At 37.1% G+C, this 20,569-nt stretch overlaps 1 protein-coding gene across 1 annotated transcript in view; it reads right to left on the reverse strand.

Moving 5' to 3' along the window:
• Positions 1-20,569, reverse strand: part of Ns3 (nucleostemin 3) — a 92,612-nt gene that overhangs the window by 7,872 nt on the left and 64,171 nt on the right. Inside the window, exons 6-7 of the mRNA XM_089106446.1 lie at positions 16,180-16,447; positions 13,071-13,270 (exon numbers count right to left, since the gene is read on the reverse strand). Coding sequence (XP_088962572.1) covers positions 13,071-13,270; positions 16,180-16,447 — 468 coding nt within the window. The remainder of the gene's footprint in view (positions 1-13,070; positions 13,271-16,179; positions 16,448-20,569) is intronic.

Here is a 20,569-nt window from a genome sequence, read left to right on the forward strand (position 1 = left end):
GAAGACGTAGCCAAGGATATACCAAGACATGGCGTTGCTAGCTCCCTTGGAGACTTTAACGCTAAAGTAGGAAATGACCGATCCTTCAACCCACAAGTTCTTGGTCAACATGGTCTGGGTCAACGAAATAAAATCGAGAGCTTCTAATTGATTTTACCCTAATGACATTGTAGTTGGTGGTTCTGTTTCCTCAAAGGGACGCGCGCAAGTACTCTTGAACATTGTAAGATTGAATAACCAAATATTAAACTGATAATTGCCATACAAGAAGGAGATTGTGATCGAGCTTGCAAGATTTTTAGGCCAAAAGAGGAGCTGACGGATCTGATCATCACCCAGTGATAGCTAAACTCTGTCTAAAATTAAAGAAGATATGCAACAAAAGGACAGTTCCAAAACCTGTTTTTGACTCTAAAAAACTCACGGAACAGACATTAAAACAAGTTTTTACAATAGTGATATAAAATAGATTTGAAGCTCAATCGATGCCAGTGGTAACTCAATGTGAAATAATATGGGAAGCCATGTAAGAATGCTACCAAAAAATAGCTAAATCAACCCTGGGCTTCCGTAGAAAACCTAAAGACCGGTGGCTGTCCGAGCAAACTTGGCAACTAATAGATGGAAGGAAAAAGATGAGAAATTCTGTCTTCCAACGACAAGTCCCCCACCATCTTGTTTTCAAAAATGAACAGTATGGAACTCTTGATAAAACTGTCACGAAAAGTGTCTGTGCTGATAAATGAAACTTTCTATCGGATAAGACAATAGATACTGATGCAGAGCAAAAAGAGGAGACTGAAAAACTGTTTATAGAACCACCAATGATATCATAGGGAAACGTCTGACAAATAGAGACGGCCCATGTCGGAGATCAATTGGGGATACTGGTAGAAGAACAGAGTGAAGTCAATTAACTACGGGCTAATCATTTCGAAAGTTTACTAAATAGGCCCGCCCCAAAAGAATCCCCTGACATTCCAGAGATTCCCAATTTCTTCCTGAATATCAGCACGGGTCCACCTTCTGCCAGTGAGATACTAGAAATAGCAAAGAAACTGAAAAAATAGAAAATCTCCGGGACTGGACCGCATATCTGCAGAGATGAAGGCATCAATATCCTCATGCATCCCCTTTGGTCTTTACTCTTCACTCGGATTTGGACAACGACCAAGGTTCTATCAGACTGGAAGTGCAGCACACTCATCAGAGTATTCAAAAAACGAGACACTATCGAACCAGGCAACCGGTGGGGTATAAGTTTACCTTCAATACCTTGGAAGATCCTCTTACATACTATCCTATAGAGAATCCAAACCCAACTAGATCATTACCTCTGAGACAAATAGTATGGAATCCGGTCAAACGGCTCATGTGCAGACCTTGTATTCACGCTTCGACTTCTTACTGAAGAAAGCAGGGAGTGGCGTTTAAAGATTTATATGATCTTTGTGGATTTCGAGAACGCCTTCGACTATGAAGATCGTGAAAGCCTATGGAAGATTCTCATCCACTATGGAATCCCTGAAAAAATAGTGACGATTATTACCGCCATGTATGGTGATCGTGAATATTGCGTTAAGACGCCAAAGGGCCAAACTCATTTCTTCCGGATTTTGTCAGGAGTAAAAAAGGGATGTGTTTTATGACCATCACTTTTTGTAATAATGGTTGATTACATCATGCGGAACACAGGGACAGAAGGCATCAGATTAAGCCCTGAAGTCCAGGTCAATGACATTGACTTCGCCTCAGTTTTACCAGAATAGGAGGGCATCACTGCAGCAGCAAACATGAAGGAAGATTGGCGGCTCCTCCTTGATGCCCTGAGTGCCTCAGGAGGCACATGCGGATCTAAGATCTAAGGTAATGTTAGATCACGGTACCAGCATTAGTTGCAAACTAGAGCAAATAGTGACTGAAAATTTGAAAACACGTAAAAAAAGACTGTTAAGCGAGAAGTTTGAAAAATAATAGTTGATTGCGAAAAATATTTTCGAGAATATTGAAAAAGAACTTAGAAATCCTTAAAAATGGCGGTAAACCGAAATGAAAAGTGAGCAGGACTATTTTAGCAGCGGATCACTAGACGGATAAACGCTTTATTTTATTTAAATTATGTATATACTAGCCAAGCATCCCTTCCTCGAGATATGCAGTAATACGTCCTATATGATGAGCCCCAGCAGAAGAAAAAACATGAGCAACACGTTGATCTTTATTATACTAAGTCAGTGCTATTACGTTAACAATGATACATTGCTGTTCACTTGATCCTTTTTGTAAACACGACTAATTAAAACAGCAAAGCTATCTCTATTTTCTCGCTTGTCCACATTCTCAAATCCCCATCCCCTAGCAAAGATTATTTAATCGTCGTCTATAAAGCTCAGACATACGTGAACCTTACATAATATGACCCACATACAAAGAAAACTAGAACAAAAGTCATGAGAAACAAATGAATTCTCCTTCTTCTTATCTGACAATATGGAGACACTAATACACAATCTCCATGCAATTCCATGCCCTGTGGCAGCTGGAGTAAAACCATAGCCTCCGTATTGCCAAGCAAGAATTAGTCCACTCTGCCCCCATTGAGGTATTAGCGCGTTCTAAAACTGAGAGAAACTTATAAGATTTAAGACAGCCTTAAATTCAAATAAAGCACGAAAAAAGCCGTTACTTGCTAATCACGAGACTAAAAATAAACGAAATAAGTTTATTTTTGTAAATTAGTGATGGAGTAGACACAAATGGATCGAGATTCAATCCTCAAAGACCCATTACCCCCACACCACAGACGGCTGAACTTGCAGAGTCACATCACTAGCCCCCGCCCCAAGCCAGGACTTGGGTCTTGGCAACAGGAGGATTTGAACATGCATACCTAACGTCATGGTATTGCAAGTCCCAACGTACTTTCCACTCGGCTAGGGTGGATTCATAAATATCAGACACAATAATCATTTTAGATTTTGAAGACAAAAATGCTTAACCTGAGACAAATAGAACCGTCAAGAATATCACAGGATGTCCAGTGTGACACATAGTACGCGTCCCAAACGCATGAGTCTTCGGATCAATCGACGAATTTGCTGAGATAAAATCACAAAGTCAATATTCACCAGCAAAAAGTGAGAATGAATAGACTGCAGAAAAACTAATAATTGTTTTTTCACAGGAAGTACCTGCTGACAGACAGGGCCGCCCCTCCTAGGGATTTGCCTTAATATGGGATTTCAGTCCTGAGCTTGGCATCTTGGGTGAAGCATATATTATTAAGGTGAAATGAAAATATAAACGACGGACATAACTTTCAATTAATACAGTGAACGTTGAAGTATATACAGTATCAGGATTTAATATCCTGATATTTTTCTTTTTCAAAACTTGACTTTTTTCGTCATTGAATCTTGGAAATTTATCAGTATTTATATAATATAATTACTCACATTTATTAATTTATATGTCTACTGGACATATTTACATATCTAATATATTATTGTTACTATACTTTTACAATTTATGTTATTATATTATTACTATATTATATTATTGGTAAGGATAAGGAGCAGAGCTTCCGGAGTCATTGATTCCGGAGTCATAGGACGTCAAGTGACTTTTCAGTTACTCAGTCTTTTTTTACTGGGACAGATAGCAAACATATCACCCCACCTCAAGCAAATGGGGATCAATCCCTAGGCCTGTATTCCTATTATTTTAGATTTAGGTTTCAGGTTAGGTAAGATTTTTGTTTTCCAGAAATAATTTTATCGTGTTTAGAAACAGATAATAGTTAGAGGGGGTTAAATCTGTAAAATGTTGTTGGTGTAATAACAATATTCATTTTAATCCATGCACTCTAACCGTGTGCAATTCAATCGGCAGAATGTGTACAGTGAGTACGATGTGTAGTGTGTACTTGAAACATGAAAAAATAATTTAGAGTAGATAACTGCAAGGAGACTGTGAACGGTGACTGCTCAATCCTGATGAAAAATGATAAAATCGAGGTCTTCCAAACCAACTCTTTTCTTATCAAGCTGAACTGCTCAGAGACCAATAATATCTAGTCCACAAACACACACGGGAGACAACCCAAAGCAAGACCTGGCGTTGGAGAGTTATATAGCATTTTTTTTCTACAATGTATTGTATTTTAATGAGTTCAAGTTATTTATTAAGGAGAAGTTTTTTTTCATGTTTAAAAACAGATAATACTTACAGTAGCCCAGAACAATTCGCCAAAATGTAAGGGAAATGGGGGGGAGGGATTTTTTTTTTCCAGACTAAAGAGGGGGAAGGGTAATTTGGTCATTTTTGTCCCTTATTAAGGACCTATTCTCAATAAACTAATACTTCTTTCAATTTTGTTGTTTTTGAGAATCAGGGTCCCTTAACCCCAAAGACTTTAGGATATAAGATTCAAGACAGCCGAAAAAAAAAAAAATTTAGATGTCAGTTTCTGAGGGTCCTTACTTCCAATGTACATTGCTTCAGGTGCATGAGGATTCCCTCCCTCCAAGAGGTTAAAGTTTCAAGCCGTTCGGGGAAAAGTTTATTTTGGCCATTTTATGAGCCGTTTCGGCGGAATCCAATTTTTTCATTTCTTTTATTTCTATGTCTGGGGCCCTCAGAATCTAGGGATAAAAGTTTTCTTATATTGACCAGAACAAGTTTATGGCCCTAGTTGGGCTCCATTTCCAGCGAGACTATGCCCCAAACCTTTTTTTTTACATTAGGGTTCCCTTGGTCCAGAGATTTATCGCTTTAAGTTTAATACACGCAACAGCCCAACTACGGGACGGCTGGTAGCCCTCCACAGATACCTTGTGAACCTCTAGCAGGGCCTTATCCGGGGGGGGGGGCAGTTTGGAACCACCTCTTGAAATTTTTTTCCGACTCGTAAAAAAGTAACAAAAATGAATATAACCAATTTTTGGCGCGTTTTGTTAAGTTTTTTTTTGTAAATCCCCAACCCCTATAAAAATCCTGGATACAGCCTTGATCTTTCGAGGTACAAAAGACACTAAGGCCTTAGGTATACCTTCTGAAAGACACAGTTATTTTGCCTTTACAAAAGAGATACGCAATAAATGCCGGTGGTCGTCTAAGCAATTTCCAGCAAAATCATTGACGGGCCGTGTGGGCCCAGGTTTTTCAGCTCAAAATCTGAAAGGTGAATGAATGCATTTTCGACCAATAATGCAGAAAAACTAACTTCCTTTACTATCTCGTGATTTCATTGCATGTCACGACTTACTTTAAGGTTAACTTCTTTTTAAGGTTCATATAATCGGACATATTTCCAATTAACATCTCTCACATTTATTAAATATTCTATTTTTAACTTGTGTTTTAATTTAGAGCCTTATTTTTTCTTACTTTTATTCCCCCCCCCCCCCTCAAATATTTCACGCAATCCTGTTATATGGATTTTAACCTTTTCTTTATTACTGAAGTCACTTTCAAAACTTTATAATAAAGCTAGGACTCTTATTCAGGTAAGTAACCATTCTTCATTTAAACACTTGCTTGATTTGGAATCTCTTTATTTTCTGCCGTGTCTTTCTTTCACTTTGATAGAATTACATGCCCACCTTCCTAATTTCCTCCGTAATAATGTGTCTTTTGTTTTTGATCTATCATTTTATCATTTTCGCACTTCCAACAATTTGCAGATTCCTCATACTTCCTCATTGCGGCCTGCTTTAAAACCGCAGATAGCTCGTAATATGATCAGGAACACGCTACTAGAATATGCACATAGCTACCACTCATTTGGAATCTTCAAAAACTACGCCACAAATTTCTAGCTAATAACGGAGTTGATTTTTATCTCATTTTTTTTTTTTTCGGTTTTCCCGGGAGTTGATGTCTGTGGATTAATTTAGAATTCTTAGCCTAGCAGTTGAAATCATGCGCTATCCCTTGCCTAACTTTTGATTTTGAGGATTTTTGAGGTGGGCGATTGGATTTGGATTTAGTTTTTTTTTTCATATTTATTATTGTTTTTTTATTGGTATATCCCCTCTGTCTTTCTTGGTCACGTATGTTTATGGGGGAGATTACATCAAAGTTGTTTTTTTTTGCTGATGTATATTTATTATTAAAAAAAAAAATCTTGTTGTATCTGACATTTTTGATCGACCCTGAGGGATTTCTGCAATCTAGGGTAGATTGCAACTAGATAGCATTCGTGTATTTATTTAAAGTCAATAGTTTTGCTAAAATTCTCGTTTATCGTCTCTAACATTTCGTCTTCCCTCCCAGCGTGAAGGAAAGTACAACAAAGATCCAGATAAATTTCTAAGGGCTCTCCATGAAGTTGGTTTTACAGTATTGATAACTCCTGCTACCATTGAAATTTGGGATCTTAAGCCAAAGCAGTCACAAGTTATGGATGGGTTCCTCACTCTGTACATAACATACAGCGGTCCAGCTCTTAATGAATATCTCACACTTGTAATTCATATGGTTTTGACTCGAGGTATAGCTTCATCAACTTTGTGTGTAAGTGGTTTCTCTCATACTCCTAGGAACCCCAAAACAAACTGGCAATGTGCATTCAAGAGGTTAGGTTCTAACCTCCACACTCTATGTACTACTTGGTGCAAACTATATGAACTGTTCTTTACCAAAGAACATGGAGCGAAATGTTACACGCCTCCAGATCAATTTAATTAACAGCATTGGATAGACAGATTCTCTTTTGGCTGTCACTAGTAAAATGTTATATACCACTCTTACTGGTGGCTCGCTAGTCCCGGAAAACCCCGATGTCATTTGCGCCTTTGACTCCTTCGTACAGCCCTTATCCTTTTTTGCCCTAGCAATGAGGCCTTCAATTAAGGTCCTTGTCAGATCTACCAAGAATTTGTATGCAAGATTAAAGGTCAGGCTGAAAATCTTTCCAAAGCACTCTGAAATGAATGCGTACTGCTGAGAAACATTACCAGTAGAGTAAGACAAGGTATTATCACCTCTCCATGCTATTTTGATATCAATATTTTTGGTGCTCAAGGTCAATCCCAGACGCCGTGTGTTCTCTCTTGGCTTAATATTTCTCTTTTAGTATGTGCTTACAAAATTCCCAATGCCAACTGAACTCTTAACAAGATTTATTAGTATTTTGGACACCCCACCAAGAGTGTAACAAGTAAGGTCTTGAATACAATACTATTGAGTTTAATCTGATTCAATTTGAATGGAAACACTTCTATTCCCTATGAGATCTCGATGTGTAATTCAAATTTCACCTGATCAACCAATTGTTTTACTTGAAATTCCCATAGGTAGCTTCTCAGAATCGTCATATACTGGTTGAACATATTTTATCTCTGTCTCGTGCACATGTTTCATTCCGCTTAAGATTTGTCGAAACTACCTGTCAGCCCTATATAACACCACCCCTCCCTACTATCCCAACCGAGCAGGGATGTACCAGGAGGGGTGAGGATGGAGGTCTCAGCCCCCCAAAATCCCTAACTTTCCCAAGTTCCTGAGCACTTTTTTATTGAAACCTTCAATAAAAGTGATATTTTTATTATTATCTCAATCCCTTCCCTTTTATTATTACCTCCCTCCCCTTAAAAAATTATGCAGATGTCTGCCCAAAAGCTCCTGTCTGAATAACTTTCTAATGATCAACTTAGATGCAACCGATTTTTTTTCCCGTTTTACAAAATATCTTTTCAGATATCCAATATTGGCAGAAAAAAAAAAAAAAAAAAATCCATACGTATTGACAAGGTATTCATCTCAGAATATTACCATCACAAGCCCCGAAGGGCTGAACTAAATTAAATAAATACATGACAAACAAAAACCATAAGAAAACACCAAAATGAAAAATGCAGCATCACTACCAAATAATAAAAGAGAAAGACTAGCGGGCTATTTTTTTTTTTTTTTTTTCTGTAATATCTGGAGGTAGACCAACGAATGGAGCAAGATAGGAAGGGATTGAGAAAGAGTCCAAGAAGGGCGGAATCTGGGAGGGGTGTGTGTTTCGATAAAATGTGTTCCGTGTAAGGGTTTGTTTTTGTATTTTTGAAGAAACGAAGGCACAAAATACCTCTCCTGTACTCAAGCGTTTCTAGCCTAGCTTTTTTTAGGAGTATAAGACTTTAACTTCTTTGAAAATTATTTAAAGGGTTCTTTTTTCTTTAGATTCAATTTTAAGGGACTGTTCCTTGGAGATACCAGGGACCGAACTGGACAAACATATTGGAGGTGGGGGCGGACAAAGGAAGTACGAGTCCTTACAGAATGGGGAGGGAGGATGACAGAAATTTGAAAGCTTAAGGAGGGGGGAGGTGATGCTTTAGATTTACAGCTACTTTTAAAACGGATACCTCACTTTAAATTAGACGAAATTATGACAGCAAATAATTTAAAAAAGGACACGGAAATTTCAGGAGGGATAAGATAATGTAAATAGGTCGGAGATTCAAGGAACCAAATTATCATAATCATGAATTTAGAGAGGTTCCCTTAAATGTCCAAAACCGAAGCATCTTGTGCAATATCATTGCCCAAGGGTTGCCCATTAAATTTCTATAGTAACGACTATAAGGTCATCAATAAATTTCCGTCTGCCGGGAAATTCGCTAATCAAGATAGAAAAAATGAGGGGGTCTAGAACAGTAGCTTGGGGTACTCCATTTTGGACAGGGAGAGGATTGGAAAAATGACTGACATCTAACTACCTATGATGTACTTGATAAGAAGGAGGCAATTAAATTCACCAGAAAAGAATTGATGTTAATTTCAGTGATAAGTTTTCCAACTAATAGAGCATGATAACCAAGTTCAAATGCTTTTTGGAGGCCAATGGAAATTAAATAAAGCCAAGTATTAGGTTTTCAAAAGTTTTTCCAATGATGTTCACACGATAAAGAAGGTAGTGGCGAAATTGAAGTGGATTTGAGGTTTCCGATTTGCCTCATGTCTGTAAGAGGTTGAATTTGTTCTTTAAGCCAGTCTGCAAAGAATCCTTAATACAGTTTCAAGAATCTAGGAGTGAGAGAAAAAGGGTCAACACCGTCAAAACAAGGCTTTCCTTCTTTCTTTTTGAAGGGGGTTACGAAAACCTACTTCCATATTCGTGTAAATTGCCCATGGTTGGTAATCTCACTGAATAGGACAGACAAGGGCGTTAGGAGGAAATTGCTGAAGGCACTAATAAGGGGAAACGGGATATCCAGACGGCAAAAACTTGTTTTCTTAGCCTCCCAATTCACTGTTCAACCTTCAAACGAGACATTCAGGGTAGAAAACGGCGAATATCTTAGGTTGGTAATTGATAAAACCCTACTGGAAGAGTTTGGGGGACGGTGACGAGGAGCCTGTTAAGGCTATTGACGGTAATTTCAGGGAGCTTAGGTGTCTTGCCATCCAACTTTTTTACCTCTGAATACCAATTTTTTGGTTTTTGTTTTCAAACAATTCTTCGACCTTATTTTTGCAATAGGATCGAGCCAGTTAATTATTTTTTTTTTCTATATTTCGTAGTTTATTAGCGTAATCCAATTTACCATTTCTGAACAGCTTTAGCTTATTTCTGATTAGTGTCTTCAATTCTTTATCGATGGACTGATGCAGGGCCTATAACCGGATCGCTTTTTTATTTTTTTTTCCGGGAAAGAAATTGAGTATTTATTGTTTAGCTTTCTATAGAAATTTTCCACAAGATTATGTAAGTTTTAAATATCATACCAATCTTCGGTATTCAGCCAAAATAAGAAGGCCGGACTTATTAAGAGGGCGGTAAAGGTGATTAAGAAACAATACTTAGAGTTTGAAGAGGGAGATAAAGAGGGAGAGGCGATAACTCCCACCCAATAGGGGAAAAGCTGAGGGGATACTGTACAAATTGTTCATAATAGTAAGAATAACATCAAGAGAGGCGTGGCTCATAGTAGTAAGTATTTTAACTATTGTCTCCAATTAGAAGGTATTTTAATTATTTGCTTGAATTTAACAAAGGAGAAAATTGAATCCCTTTTAAGATCATTGGCATCCCTAGCAAAACAAAACAAAAAAAAACGTTGGGATACTTAAAAATTATAAAATCAACATTTTTCAGAAATGCTGGATAAATTTGCCTTTTGCATCAAAATCTTGGTTTGGTGAGTAATTGAACATAGCTATTACAATAATATTAAAGGGTAAAGAATCAGCCTATCTCGTCCATTGTAAACTTTTTAGTTTGCGCGGCTAAACTATTTAGTATTGATTGGGCGGTCTTGCCATAACTTGCAGAGCTTAGATAAGCAATCCGAATAAACGGCCGAAAACTAAAAGTCGACATTTACTTTCCCTGAAATCTTGGAAAAACCTTGTAACTTCTCTTGTTTCGTGACGGAGATAGAGATATTTAGTTTTAGGGGAACTTACATCATTAGCAAGTGTAAATTTTGTTTTTTCGATCAAACCGAGCAGAATTTTCTTTTAAAAATTGAAGAAAGGGTTGTCCCTAATAACGTTCTAGTATACCTGCTAAGAAAATTAAAAAATCACCCCAAAAGAAAAATAATTAGATCAACTTTATAGCAATTCAAATTTTCCGTGGTGCAACCCGCTTTGATTGAAACCTTTGCCGACACAATTCCATTCTCTTTTCAATCAAATCACAAATTCTCAATAGGCTTCAGTGATATGTAATCCTCTGGGAGGATTCGTTAACAGACCATTTGCCTTTGAGACAGTCAGCCGACGTTGAGGCTCACACAATGATATTTAAGGTGTCGAATCTTCTGAATGAAAGAATCGTCATTAATATAATTAAATAAAAAAAACAAGTTTTTTTTTAACTGAAAGTAAGGAGCGACATTAAAACTTAAAACGAACAGAAATTATTTCGTTTATGAAGGGGGCTGTCCCTCCTCAACGCCTCGCTCTTTACACTAAAGTTTTTTATTGTTTAAAAAATAGAGTTGTGAGAAAGTCAAACTTTAGCGTAAAGAGCGAGGCGTTGAGGAGGGGACAGCCCCTTTCATATACGGAATAATTTCTGCTCGTTTTAAGTTTTAATGTCGCTCCTTACTTTCAGTTTAAAAAACTTGTTTTTTTTAACTGTTTTTTGTTTTTTTTATTTATTTAATTTTTGAACGTTTTTGAATTAATGCAGGTTTCGATTTTGTTTCATCGTACATGAATAATTAAAACAAAATTTGTATATTAATTTTACTTTTATTTGTTTTATTGGCATTCTCGAAACGTGTTTATTATTATTTATGGACATTTCTATTAGCCATAAATATACGTAACTTACGGATTAACTTACGTAACGAATTTCTATATTCATATATTTCTAATACGTATATTAGGGGGTTCGCCCCCTAGTCAATACCTTGCTCGATAAGCTAAAGTTCAAATTTTTTTCCAATTTTTTAAAAATGACCCCTTAATCACAATGATCAGTTGAAATCAGTTGAAAAACTTGTCGTTTTTTTTTTACTTAATTTCTGATCCTTTTCTTTAATAATACTTGGAAATCCGGCGCCCCCTTCATAGCAATGTCCCTTCCCCCATGAAAACTTCCTTCATGGAAAGAACCTCTCATATAACCCCCAACCCCCACCCCCCTACCAGAAACAATCCCCTCTGAAAACGTCTATATACTTCCCAATAACCAATACTATATCTTAACATTGGGTAAAATTCATAACTTTCAGCCCTCCCCTCGGGCACTTAGGGGAATTAAGTCATCCTAAAAGACATAGTTATCATATGTTCGACCATGCTGAACAAAATGGCTATCTCAAAATTTTGATTGGGTGACTTTGGGAAAAAAATGAGCGTGGGAGGGGGCCTAGGTGCTCTCCATTTTTTTTTGGTTACTTAAAATGGGCATTAGAACTTTAAATTTCCGTTCCAATGAGCCCTCCCACGATATTCTAGGACTATTGGGTTAATACGATCACGCCTGAAAAAAAAAAAAAAAAAAAAAAAAAAAAAAAAAAAAAAACACGCATCCGTTATCTTTCTTCTGGCAAAAAAATGCAAAATTACACATTTTTGTAGATAGGTGCTTGAAACCTCTACAGTAGGGTTCTCTGACGCGCTGAATATGATGGTGTGATTTTAATTAAGGTGCTATAACTTTTAGGGGGTCTTTCCGCCTTTTTTCTAAATCATCCAAATTTTCTCAGAGGCGTAACTTTTGATGGGTAAGACTAAACTTGATGAAACTTATATATTTGAAATCAGCATTAAAATCCAATTCTTTTGATGTATCTATTGGTATCAAAATTCCGTTTTTTTTAGTTTCGGTTACCATTGATCCGGGTCACTCCTTACTTACAGTTTGTTACCACGAACTTTTTGAAAACTGCTCTAATCAATTTTAAACACAATTTTATACTCTGGTCAAAAACTGTAGTAGACCGAATATTCGGTCACGCCAATAGTTTGTTCACCAAGCGGCATTTTTTCGCCAGTGCACCAAAACAAAGTTCGGTTCTTATGAGAGCCTAAGTAAAGTCACTCCTGCCCGTTCTTTTTTAGACAAACTTACCACTAGTATTGAAACTTGTAGTTTCTGAATAAACATTTACACTGTAAAAGCTTTATCAATTTTAATTTTAATCAAACAGACTTTTATGAAGTCAACAATGAAAACTGGTCTTCAACGATCATACATAAATAAAATCCACAAACACTAATATCAAAACATTAAGATGAACTTCTTATGAAATTTGAAATGACGTTCACTGCTTTAATAACATCCAATATTTGAACTTTTGAACGACTTATCTTTGGGAAAAGAGACTTCTTAGTTATTGTACAAAATATAATAACATTAAATAAAATATATAACTGTCTTTAATGATATTATATTAACTTTGAAATTGGACCACCGCACCAAAGCGAATGCTTGGTTTTTTTGAGAGACTAGCTAAATCTAGGCTATTGAAAGGTGATATTGAAAAAGCTTCTATAGTTTTGAAAATATTAAAAAAAAAAAAAAAAAATAAAACAATATATGCATTACTCGCGTTCCTAGTAGACCACACCTATTAGAATATAAAAAAGTACTACTTAAAAACAGTAATGGATACCTTCGTGATTCGCATCATTTGTCGAGTTAGATTATACTGCGTTTGCCTCTTCTTTTCAGGATAAGTGTGAAAAGATTCCTGATCCGAACCAAACGGGGCATGGCAATATAAGAGTTTTCCATTTACAAAGTCCTTTAATATATACCGAGCTGCACGAGGATGATCTGGTAACCCACGGGCGTTCATAAAACCACGCATGACTGAAAAATATAATAAAAGTTAGAATTAAATCTCATCTGACAAGAAATTTCCTCCAAACAAAAACAAACATTAAACCAGACATTCGAATGTAAAATATGTAAACATTGGGATATAAACTAAATGCACACCCGCACAAAAAAGGGTAAAGACTAAACCTCTGAGATTGGTAAAGTAGAGGAGGGGTGTGCATTGTTATTTTGGCCTCAAGGAAATAATTTTCACTTACTTAGGTCTTTCCATGACACACACATCGATAAAAGTACCTATTCACAAAACCTGTTGAGTGCTACATATCAAAGACTCTAAAGAGACGGCCTTCTCAAGGCATCGCCCAAATGTCATTTTCCGTCGTCGACGTCTCATGATGCCAGAGGAAACAAAGGATCATACCTCACAGAGTAGAGGACTCTCGTCCATCTGGATTACGTGACCTAAATAACGCCATCGATTACTTAAAAAATTTATCTGTTCCAAGTGTCTGTTCAGCAATCTTACCGTTTAGAGGGGTTGCCAAGGATGGGCATGGAAAATTGTTCTTAACCCCGGATTCGCCTTTTAAGCTGCTTGGTCAACACCCAAAATCCATACCTATACGTTAGTAGAAAGAGGACGTTACTATTGAAGTGTCAAGAGTTCATGCGTCAGAGATATATATCTTTATTTTCTTTTATATTCATCAATTTTTCCAAGTCTTCCTCTGAAAAAACTAGTCCATTACAATTAGGTCAGATCTAGCTGCTTGAGCCTTGCATATATTTTGGGGTTTTTAGATTGCTGGTTGGCAATTTCAACTTAAAAAAGACTTATAGCCAGTCTAGCCAAGCAAGTTTATCTCAGAAGTCAGCTTTTGGTAGATTCTAAATGAAGTAACTTGTGTAAGACTTGTACGAGTATCTTGTAACTTTCAGTAGGGTTAGCCACAGACATACCTCAACTGATCTCAAAACACATAATTTTTAATAGACCCTTTCCAAAAATATCAATATCCCAACATCCAGGAGAAGCCGAGGAGACTGGCTAAAGATCAAAGAACTGGGCTTAAAGCTGGCTAAACTGGCCAGAGATACAAAGAATGGCCAATTACTTTCTTGAAACGTCACGCCCGAAGAATGGAACCACTCATGAGCTAACTTTCTTGCATCTTTAGGCGTCAAGCCGCGGTTGAGTCGTTCAAACTTGTTAAATACCTAATGAGTGTAAAGTGGTTACCGTAAACGGGGACTTTCTTTAGCAGGAGGACTTCCTCTCTGCGGGAGAGTGTTTTTTTTTTGTAGTTTTTAGTGGTAGTAGTAGAATAATGCGAAGACCACTCTTCGGCTGCTATTTTTATGTAATTTAGAGGGTAGGTGACATTTATTTTTTTTTGTAAATGTTTAAATAGTTTTTTTTCTATTTATTGGTGCCACCGAGCCACCGAGAGGAGAGGAGGTGGGATAAAAAAAAAGAAAAAAAAAGAAGGAAAAAAAGCACATATCCTCCGCCTTTACATATCTTTTATCCATCCACTGCTTCAGTATGCTTGCCCGGTATGGCATTTTGGCCTTACGGTGGATTAGTTCGATAGTGTGGAAATTATCCAGAAGAGAGCCCTGATAATTTATTTATGGTCAGGGCAAAGCATCTTACATTCTTCTCCTCAATTAATTCCGCCTCCCTACCTTGGCAGCCCGATGTGTTACTCTCCGCACTAATTTCGGGAATAATCTGCGTCGTAATCCACGCTTTCAATGTATACTCCCAGCCCCTTATTGCCCCATTTACCTCGATAAAAAACACAAAAAAATCCCGGTTCTAAATCTTTTTTAATGCAAGAACTGCATTAAGAACTGCAAGAACTCAGCGTCATAGAAAGAGCTTTGTCCCGGCGTTTGTTGAAATCATAAATAAATGAAAATTGTAAAATATCATGTTAATGTAGCATGTGTATTGATAATGTGTCAGTTTGGTTGTTTTATTTTTATTTGACAGGCCAGTTGGGTTCATCGCTGTATGTTTTTATAATGTACTTATGTTTTTTTTTTTTTTTATACAATGTAGGTAACCTGACAGAAAGCAACAAGTTCGGCAGTTTGATGTTGTGAGAGTTTGCATGTTATTAAAGTATCATTCATTCATTCATTGATTTAGGAGCATGACTTGAGCCTCTTTTGTATTTCACTATTACAAAAGCCATCGAATTAGTTGTTTGTAGCCAAACAAAGGGTCACCATTTCAACCTCTTTCGTAATTCGCCATTCTAAAGAAACACCACCTGCACCTCATTGTAATTGGCAATATACTTGGCCATTATTGGGCGCTATTACAAAGGAGCATCATTTGAACCTCTTTTGTAATTAGCCATTATGGTCCTCATCTTTGGAATATATAGGGCCAGAGTGTGTGATAAAAGCTCTTAGAGTCATTACTTTCAAGTCATGCAAAAGGGACTTCTTTTTATTCAGGATGTCAACGCCAAATATATATATAATTAAACAACCTCTTTCCCGTCTCCAAAATGAAATAACCTGCGGGCAGCCAAATTTTAGACAGGTAAAACAAAATTTAGTTACCTCTTGTCTTTGCAACCTTGGCAGTTTCCAGATTCAAACTTGTCGTTACAGTAGCACGACATAAGTGTCACCTATGCCTGCTAGTTTAGCTGTAATGAGCAAACAAGATAGATGGCAAGCCTAACGTCGTACTCCCCCTCCCCTACAGCGCTTACTCCCTCCCCCCTCCCCCTACAGCGCTTTTAACAAACGACTAAAGAATTATGGATTTTCGTTTCAGCTGTTATCGAAATTAAGTAATCATTAATATTAATTATTTTACTAATTTTTAATCTAGCTGTATGTTTTCTCATAAAATATGCGTCTGAACGCATGATTAAAAATAACTGCACCCAAAAGCTACTGCATTAAAGACTCACATCCATACGAGTCTAAGAGTTCCTCTGCAGTAGGTCTTCGATTTGGATCCTCACTCTCCTGTGGCTTCGGCAACATTATACCATAAGTATCTTCAAAAACATGCTTAGGAATGTGGCTAACAACTTGATTGGTTGGGCCCACGTGGTCTCTCATTTGATCAATTGGAAGAATGCCCCATATAACCATTTCCGCCTTTGTTGACACGAATGTTGGCATGACTAGACCAGGACAATCGCAGAGCATCAGTTCGTCGTCAATGAATATTGTCTAAATTACAAATTGACTTTAAATATATGAAGATAAAGGTGATTGGGGCGTATGGGGGATTTAATTTCGGAAGGGAGGATTCTAAAAAAATATAAATTGAAACCAGTGGAGATTTAGGGAGGATAAAGGCCTGAAGGATTTCCTCCTGAAAGATGAATTGTCAAATTGAAACGTCAAACTGAATGAATGAACAACGTTACATCCTATAGTACAACGCAAAAATCAAACAAATGAATCAAGGAAACAGAAGAAGTAGAAAGGGAGTAAACACAAAATTAAGACAAAAAAGAAACAAAAACAAGAAGTATTAGACAAATAGAAGATGGATTATAAAGAAAGAAAATAAAATACAAAACCAACAAGCAGAGAATAGACTAGACATGGCTACAGTTAAGAGAAAGAGACAAAACGACAAGAGAAAAAGGGTCAAACAACTGATATGGAAAACAGTTCTTTTCTGGATCAACTCTCACTATTACTGCAGAAAATAAGTTGAGGAGAGCCTCCAGCTGAGGCGTTGAAAACCAAAGGTGTTGATGCTCTAGGCTCTAAACAAACACATTTGAGGTAGTGAGAGCCTCAGATGAGGTGTTTTTCCGAAACTGATACTTGAACTAATTCCAGGAGGTTTCATTATCACCTTTTTTAAATATTCCTAGCAGTTTGTCCGGAAAGCCATTGTTCCCGTAACTTTTCTGAGTATAGACGTGTAAGCAAGAAACAGGGAAGGAAGATTGCACCAGTATCCATACTGCGGTATCTCAAGCTGTTCTTATTTCTCTAATAATTTGCTACATTCTCGATGGGATCTGTTTGTTTTTATTTTTCTAAATTTGACGCCCCCCCCCCTCGCCCCCGTAAAGAGGTTTAGCACAGTTGAATGTATGAAAAATAAAGATAAATAATTGTAATGTTTAGTAAGTACACATCTCCTTGGTGCTTAGTTCATTTTCATTTAGTTTTCAATTCACTGGATTTTACAAATTATTAATTAAAAAAACTTTTTCACAAAATAAGTTTTTCAAAGAAAAGTAAAGAAATCCATTAAACAAAAACGAGCAAAAATAAAATAATCTACAAAGTGTAAAACTACCGCAAATCAGCATCGACAAATAAATGAAACCCAAAACGAACAGAAATTACAATAAATAATCGAGTCAAACTAAAGAACGAGCAGAAATTAACATAAGTTGTGCTCAAAACCCCTATGGCTTCCAAAGGCCAGGACATAATTTGCACTGTACTAAAAAATATAAATGTTTTTACTTTTATAACTTTAATAAATAAAAAAATATTAATATTTTGATTACTAAATATCAGTATAAATATATTAAACTGACAATGCATATTCATTTCTATTTTTTTATGCCCCCAGGGCAAAACTTAAAACCCTTGCACAGAGGGCTCTGATGGGGTTATCATCCTAAAAGACCTAATTTCCAGAACTATTGACTACGTTGAACAAAAAGCATATCTCAAAATTTTGATTGGATGTGTTTGGGGAAATGGTGGGCGTGAGAGGGAGGTTAGTTCCCCTTCAATCACTTTCGACTATTAAAGAGGGCACTAGACATTTTAATTTTCTATCGAATGAGCAGTTTTTGAAGCTTCTACGACAATGCGTTCTATAAAAACCTTATATGCCTCTAGGGCATAACTTACAACCCTTGTCCTGAGGGCTATGGGCGAGTGTCCTCCTCAAAAACATAATTTCTATCTAGAAATCAACAACGCTGGACAAAACGGCTATCTAAAAGTCTTGATTCGATGGGTTTGGGGAAAAAGTGGGCGAGAGAGGGGGGTTAGTTGCCCTCAAATTACTTTCAACTAAAAAGGGCACTAGACCTTTGAATTTCCAATTGAACGAGCCCTTTTTCAAGTTTCTACGACAAAGATGTCAATAAAAACTTATAAACCCCCAGGGTATAACTTATAACCCTTGCCCTGAAGACTGTGGGGGGGGGGGGGGTCCTGCTCAAAAGTATAATTTCCTAAACTTTAAACTGCTTGGAACAAAATGGCTATCTCAAAATTTTGATTGGATGTGTTTGGGGAAATGATGGGCATGGAATGGGTTTTAGTTGCCTTGCAATTACTTTCCAATATTAAAAAGGGCACTAGCCATTTCAATTTCTAGGCGAATGAGTCTATTTTGAAGTTTCTACGACAACGCCTTCTATATAAACCTTATATGCCCCCAGGACATAACTTACAACCGTTGCCCTGAGGGCTGTGAGGGGGTTTTCATCCTCAAGGACCTAATTTACAGAACTTAAAAATACGTTTAATAAAATGGTTATCTCAAAAGTTTGATTGGATGTGTTTCGGGAAATAGTGGGCGTGGAAGGGGTGCTAGTTGCCTTCCAATCACTTCGACTATTAAAAAGCGCACAAGCCACTCCAATTTCCAATTGAATCAGCCCTTTTTGAAGTTTCTACGACAACTCACAAAATGGCTATCTCAAAATTTTGATTGGATGTGTTTGGGGGAATGATGGGCGTGGGGGGAGGGGCTAGTTGCACTTCAATCACTTTCGACTATCAAAAAGGGCACTAGCCCTTTGAATTTCCAATCGAATTAGCCTTTTTTGAAGTTTCTGTAACAACACTTTCTGTAAAAACCGTATATGTCCCCGTGCTATAAATTACAGCCCGTGTCCTGAGGAGTGTGGGGGAGTGTCCTCCACCAGAACATAATTTCTATCTGGAAATCAGTTAAACTTAAAAAAATGGCCATCTCAATAATTGAATTGGATGTTTTCGAAGACTTGGCGGCCATGGACGGGGTGTTAGTTGCCTTCCAGACACTTTCGACTATTAAAAAGGGCACAAGCCACTCCAATTTCCAATTGAATGAGCCCTTTTCGGAGTTTCTACGACAACTTCTTCTATACGAAGTGCCCCGCTCTAAAGGAAAAAAAATAAATAAATAGTACATTGTGCCAACATCGTTCTTACTTGCCCTCAGGGCATAACTTAAAACCTTTGCCCTGAGGGTTGTGGGGGAGTGTCCTCCTCAAAAATATGTTTTCTATCTGGAAATCAACTACGCTGAACAAAATGGCTATCTCAAAATTTTGATTGGATGTGTTGGGCGGAATGATGGACGTGGGGGGGGGGGGTTAGTTGCCCTCCAATCACTTTCGATTATTAAAAAGGGCACTAACCATTCCAATTTCCAATCGAATGAGCCCTTGTTGAAGTGTCCACGAAAAATCTATCGATATGAAGTGCCCATGTATGGAGAAAAAAAAAAATACATTGTGGCAACATCGTTCTTTACTTAGGCAGCGCTATTGCGCTGCCTATGATTGAGTTTCATTTTCATCTTTTTTTATATCACTAAATTTGTTCTTTTATTTAGGGCTTTCTTTCTCCTAGCGAAGGGTGAACATTTCTGTTGTTTTTATTACCCTGATCTGTGTTAAAAACTAACGAGTATTTCTAACTATTTGTTAGATTTGGATTCCATGCTCGTGTGTCTAAGGGCACATAAATCAAGAAAAAAAAGGCAAAATCCTAGAATCGAAGGGGTCAAGACAGGTACTTGGAAACAGAGATCTTAAAGCAGAGCAGCTTTCCAACTTAGTGGTAGGCCACAAAAAATAAACACCTTCATTTTAATTATTTATTTCAATCAGGGGATCAAAACAATAATTTTTTTCTGTCGGGGAAACATGGTAAAATTCTGTAGTTTAAGGGTATTGTTAGGTGCTTGGAAATGCCTTCCTTAGCCCTTTTCTAGGCTTTTGACGCATTTCTCTAAGTTTCTTTCCGCTAGCTCAGCTACTTTCTAATTCGGCAAAGAGACGCTAAGGGTAACCACTCCTATTCTAAGCATTCCTTTCAATTAAGCTCACTTTCAACCGGAGATGGGAGGAAGAGGGTGAAGAAATACATTTTATTTTACGCGGAGTTAATACATGTGTCAAAATCCTGAAATTGAAGGGGTTAAGGTAGGTATTTGGAAACACCTTCCTAAACCCTAATCTAGGATATATACCGATTGCTGTAAGTTTCATACCCCTAGCTTTTCTACTTTTAAATTTGGTGAAAAGCGAGCAATCATTCCCATTCTAGACATTCATCTTAGTCAAACTCATTTTCAACCAAGGGGTCAAA

This window comes from Artemia sp. Qi Xiang Cuo, chromosome 20, assembly GCF_049724085.1.
Source record: "Artemia sp. Qi Xiang Cuo chromosome 20, ASM4972408v1, whole genome shotgun sequence".
Classification (NCBI taxonomy): Eukaryota; Metazoa; Arthropoda; class Branchiopoda; order Anostraca; family Artemiidae; genus Artemia; species Artemia sp. Qi Xiang Cuo.